This window comes from Vulpes lagopus, chromosome X, assembly GCF_018345385.1.
Source record: "Vulpes lagopus strain Blue_001 chromosome X, ASM1834538v1, whole genome shotgun sequence".
In the NCBI taxonomy this organism is placed as follows: domain Eukaryota; kingdom Metazoa; phylum Chordata; class Mammalia; order Carnivora; family Canidae; genus Vulpes; species Vulpes lagopus.
This window is the reverse complement of record NC_054848.1, coordinates 25,389,446-25,394,249: the sequence shown is the minus strand read 5'-3', so window position 1 is coordinate 25,394,249 and position 4,804 is coordinate 25,389,446. Positions and strand designations below refer to the sequence as shown.

Below are 4,804 nucleotides of genomic sequence, written 5' to 3'. Positions count from 1 at the left end.
AGCCAGTTCTTACTTTGATTAATTTGTCTCCCGGAGTTTCAACTCACTACAGTGAGATTTAATTTTTTAATGCAGGGGATGTCAGAAACTCTGCAGTGCTCTAGAACAACAACCAAAAATTCTATTAGACACAATGGTGCTTAGCAAGGAACACTAAGTAATATTTCCCCATTAAAGTATGTCATCCAATGTTGGCATAAGGTAGACTTTATTTTTCCCCCCTCATGTTTATCTAATATTTTATTCTTTTATCTGTATATTTTTTATTGGAGTTCCATTTGCCAACATATAGTATAACACCCAGTGCTCATCCTTAGTAGATGCAACACAAAGCTCCGAAAATATATTTCAAGGCCTCAAAACTTACCTTTCTCCCAGCTGCCCTTCTTTCTAAACCACTTTGACATTCATTCATTCAACCACCAACAAAAATTTAGACTTGCCCTGGAGTTTGCCAAATGACATACAAGATAACCTAATTTGGATGATGTTTTACTGGGCTCTGGCTCCCTCAACCCAGGGCCAAGGGTGCCAGTCCAGAAGGTTCTGGGCATCCACTCCAAGGGAGTACACACTTACTTCTCAGAGACCCTTTGGAGATGATGTAAACAAAACATCTAATTTGCACACTGTGTTCACCTACACCGAGACAAGAGCACAGGACACATTCCATCCCTGTCCCAGGTGATCTCTCTGTCTGGTTTTCCCACAATTCCAAAGTAACTTTAAGGGCAGTTTCTGGACTTAGTCTTTCAACTCTGAAGCTCACCATGTGAGGGGCTGGCTCTTGCTCCCTCTGATCACAGCCTCATGGAGCACCCCACCCCCCACGCCCCCAACTCCCCCTCCCCACCCCATGCAGACAGCTTAGAATTACCTCCCACCTAAGGACCTGCAGTCTCCGAGTGCCCAACACTGCCTTGCTTCAGGGGACTAACACTTAACTGCTCCCATCTGGAACCACTTCTCTCCTGTGTTACCCCATCTTTTCATGTATCCTTTCGGTCTCAGAGTGTCTGTCACCATTCTTCCTTGTGCGATAGATGTTTCTTGATGCTATAATTTTATGGTCAATGTCTCAGTCCTTTCCTCAGCTCTCCTAGTGCTAGCATGAAGCCTTATAAGAGCAGATGCTTAGTCAATGTTTGGGGAACAAATGGCCCTGTGATCATGGGGTCTAATTCATGAAGGTTTAATTCTACATTCTTCAGTTAGTCAAGCACATACTGTTGTTTAGAATTTTATAAAACATGGAGTAAAAGAGATTAGGAAGCCAAATACTGACCATCTTATTCTTCCCCCTCTCTATCTTGATTTCATGTGTTTTACTGCCTAAGTTTTTCACATTTTTAAGGGAAATGCATACTCCAATGTGATGTTATGTTATACCACATTACTAAATAAGATAGAATTTTTCCCAATTTGTTTTATAAAACAGCAACACTCTTACTCTAAAATCTGATAAACAATAAGTGAGACCAATGTAATTCATAAATTTAGACTATAGTGCTAGATAAGCCTTTATTTCAAAGTAACATTTGAAAAACAGCAAAAAATAAAGATGCTGACAAATCTCCAAATTACCCATACAGAATAAGAGCACAAAGGTTTTATACACTGTGTTCCCGAAGTCACAGCTAGCCCTCACTAATCAGGACACTGACTGCTCTCTTCAGCCACAAGATGAAGACTCTGCCTCAACTTCATCAGATGTCAGAGGAGTTGCTGGAGAGTCCCTGGAAGATTCACTGGCTGTGGCATCCTTCTCAGCCCTGAGGGTAACCGCGGCCTTAACCCGCTCTTCCTCATCTCGCAGAGCCTCTTCATACCAAGAGTGGAAGGCACTGGGGACAGTATGATTAATCTTGGCCCAAAACTCTAGCACTTTCATCTTGCTGGTCTCGGCATGGGCTCTGGGGCCCCACAGGAACTCATAGCGTGCAGGATTACTGTTGGGCACTTGGCGGTACTCCAGGTACTTCAGCTTCACCAAATCTTCAGTGATGAGCTTTTTGGGCTCCCCAAAGATGAAGTGCCTCTTTCCTGCATAGATTCTCATCTTATTCAGGAACTCCCAGATATTCTCCTCAGTGGCACAGTTGCCCTTCATGAAGATCACGCCCAAGAGGTTCATCAGGAGCCCAGTCTTGGGAAATCCTCTGCCACCACTCACAGTCCCATTGTTGGGGAGATCCATTTTGCTGACAAGGATATAGGAATCCTTGGTAGAAGTGCCTTCCTTTAAGTCAACTCCAAAAACCACTTCCAGGTTGAAAGAGGCTCTTCTGAGGATCTCAAGGAAGCGATTTTTGTACTTTTTATTGACAATCTTCAGCATATTAGCTTTCGTAATGAGCTTTTTCCTTCTGTACATGTACATCAGGAACTGCACCAAAGTACCTGTTGTTTTGGTCAGGGGGTCTCCTGGAGACTGCATAATGGGGAGTGGAGCCTGGGAGGAACTTTGCTTCTTCTCAGTTTTGCAGTTGACTCCTTTGTATGGTCTTGTGTGAGAAACCCCTGCAGACTTGGTGGATAGGGCTCTCTGAGACCTCTTGAGAGTGCTACATGATCTAGAAGTGGGCTTTCTGCAAGTAGGAACTCCAAAAGGAGGAGGGGCCAAGGAGGGGAATGCTTCCTCCTTGGCTGCAGTGGCTAGAGCACCCTTTCGATGCTGGGGCCCACCTCGGGGTTGGTGGCATTTCTCACAGGTGCGGAACTTACTCTTCTGTTCCCGAGGCATGATGGCTATGGTCAGGGACAGCAGATATGAGTGTGGGTAGGACAGCAGGTGATCTGGGCATGAGAGAAGAGAGGAGGAGAGGGAGCACCTGTTCAGCAGGCAGAGATCACCTTCGCTTTGACCAAGGCCGCCTCTGCAGGTTTCTGTGAGGGTACTGCTCCAGGAGACCACAGGACTCCCGTTATGATCAGCCTGTACTCTGAGAATCCTGTGGAAATAATTAAAGTGAGCCTCAGACTGCAGCCTGCCAGCCCTGCTTGGTGCTTACTGGGGTTGAGAGCAGCGGTGGGCAGGTCTAGTCCTTGTGGAATCCTCTTCACCCTGGAGTATGAGGATCTTTTTAATTCACATTCAGGACCAGCACATCAACTTCTGGCAGGGCCCAGGGGCTCCCTCCTCTGTGCTGCTCTAAATTTACATCTCAAACTCAGGTCCTCCTCTTCTTGGGACCCCTAAAGAGAAACTAAAGGGGCACCTTGGCCCACTACTACTGCCTTGGCCTACTACTGCCACCCACTGCTGACAGTACTGTGGAACTCTCTGTTCTGGGGTTATTAGGGTCCTCAGTCTTTATTCACTGTCCTCACCTTGGCTCTAGGCAGGGCCTGAGACAACTTCCTCTGCTGATCTGATGTCTCTTCCTTGAAACAAAGGCTCTCACCAACCCTGATGCCTAAAGTAGGCATCAAAAATAAAGCAGGGTTCACATACCCCTACTTCCATGTCTGGGCTACCTAGTGCTGTAAACAAGGGGGGGTTCTCTCTTGGCTCTTCTTTGGGGTAAGTACCATCACTCTTCACTCAGGGTCCTCACTCTGACTCCTTGAAGCCCTGGGTCTCCTCCCTCTGCAGAACTGAGGCCGCTCAATTAGTCCAACAGCCTTACCTCTCTGGGACTTGCCATACAGTAATGAGGGGAGTGCCTCAGCCTAAGCAACATTGGAGTTTTTGCCAGGGCTGAGTGAAGGGTCAGAATTTATAAGACACACATTTTAAAGTTGGTGCTCCCCTTAGTCCTCATTTAGGTCTCTGACCTTAACTACAGGTAGGACTTAGGCATCCTGCCTCAGAGTATAGCTCTCATTCCCTGAGTTCCTAAAGGGAAAATTAGGGTCCTCCATATGAGTACTCCCACCAAAAGCCTCCAGAAATAAGTGCAAGGTTACTACTTTCCCTAACTGAGGAGAGGTCTCCCATTAGTCTCAGGGACCTCACCTTCACTGCAGTCAGGGCTTAGGTCTCCTCCATCTGTAGGACGCAGGCTACTTCCTTAGACTGAGGCCTTGCCTACCTGAGACTTCCCAGGCAGGAAGTCCTGTAGCTCTGCTGGGGCCTCCCAGGGCCAACAGCAGCATCGGGACTTAATGGAATGCCTTTTTATGGTTCTGGATGGTCCCTTCAGTCCCCACTCAATGTCTTCACCTTGACTCCAGACCAGTCCTGAGAATTCACCATCAGGGGGCCAGAGGCCTCACCCCCAGACAAATGTCCTCACTTCCTGGAAACTCTGAATGGGAAGTAAAGATGAGTCATATTTGGCCACAACTGCTCAGGGTCTCTGAGGGCTGAAAGCAGGGGCAGAGCTCTGTGAGACCCCACTGTTCTGGAGTCGATGGTCCGTAGGTCCTCACTCAAAGTCTTCCTTTTGGTATCTTTCAGAGCCTGGGACTCCTCCCTCCACCAAATTGAGTTCACCAAACTCCAAACACAACAGCCTTCACTTCCAGGAGCTCTCAGGGAGTGGGGGGGTGGCAGTTGTCAGTGACTGCCAAATAAAACTATCCCAGAACCAAATGTAGGGGTCCAGTTTTCTGTCGTTATCTCTACTGGGAAGAGATCCCTTCATTAGCACTCAGGACCCCCCACCCCCTTGACTCTAGTGAGGGCCTATGTTTCCTTCATCTGCAGAATCAGGGCCACTCCCTCAGACCAAGACCTTGCTTCCTGAGACTTCCCAGGCAGAACTCGGCCTAACAGTTGTGCCAGGACTTTCCACTGCCGACCCCAGGGGCGGTACTTTGTGAGGCCACCTTTGTTATAGGACGGGAAGTGGTTCTTTCA

General features: G+C 47.6%; 1 protein-coding gene across 1 annotated transcript; it reads right to left on the bottom strand.

The window, feature by feature from the left end:
* Nucleotides 1–1,672: 1,672 nt before the first annotated feature.
* On the bottom strand, nt 1,673–2,743 carry LOC121482455 (melanoma-associated antigen B3-like). Its single transcript, XM_041740375.1, has one exon. The coding sequence runs from the start codon at nt 2,741–2,743 to the stop codon at nt 1,673–1,675; it is 1,071 nt and encodes a 356-aa protein (XP_041596309.1).
* Between the last annotated feature and the right edge of the window lie 2,061 nt (nt 2,744–4,804).

Excerpts from the sequence above, each read along its gene's own strand:
- LOC121482455 (XM_041740375.1), bottom strand. The coding sequence starts at position 2,743 with ATGCCTCGGGAACAGAAGAGTAAGTTCCGCACCTGTGAGAAATGCCAC.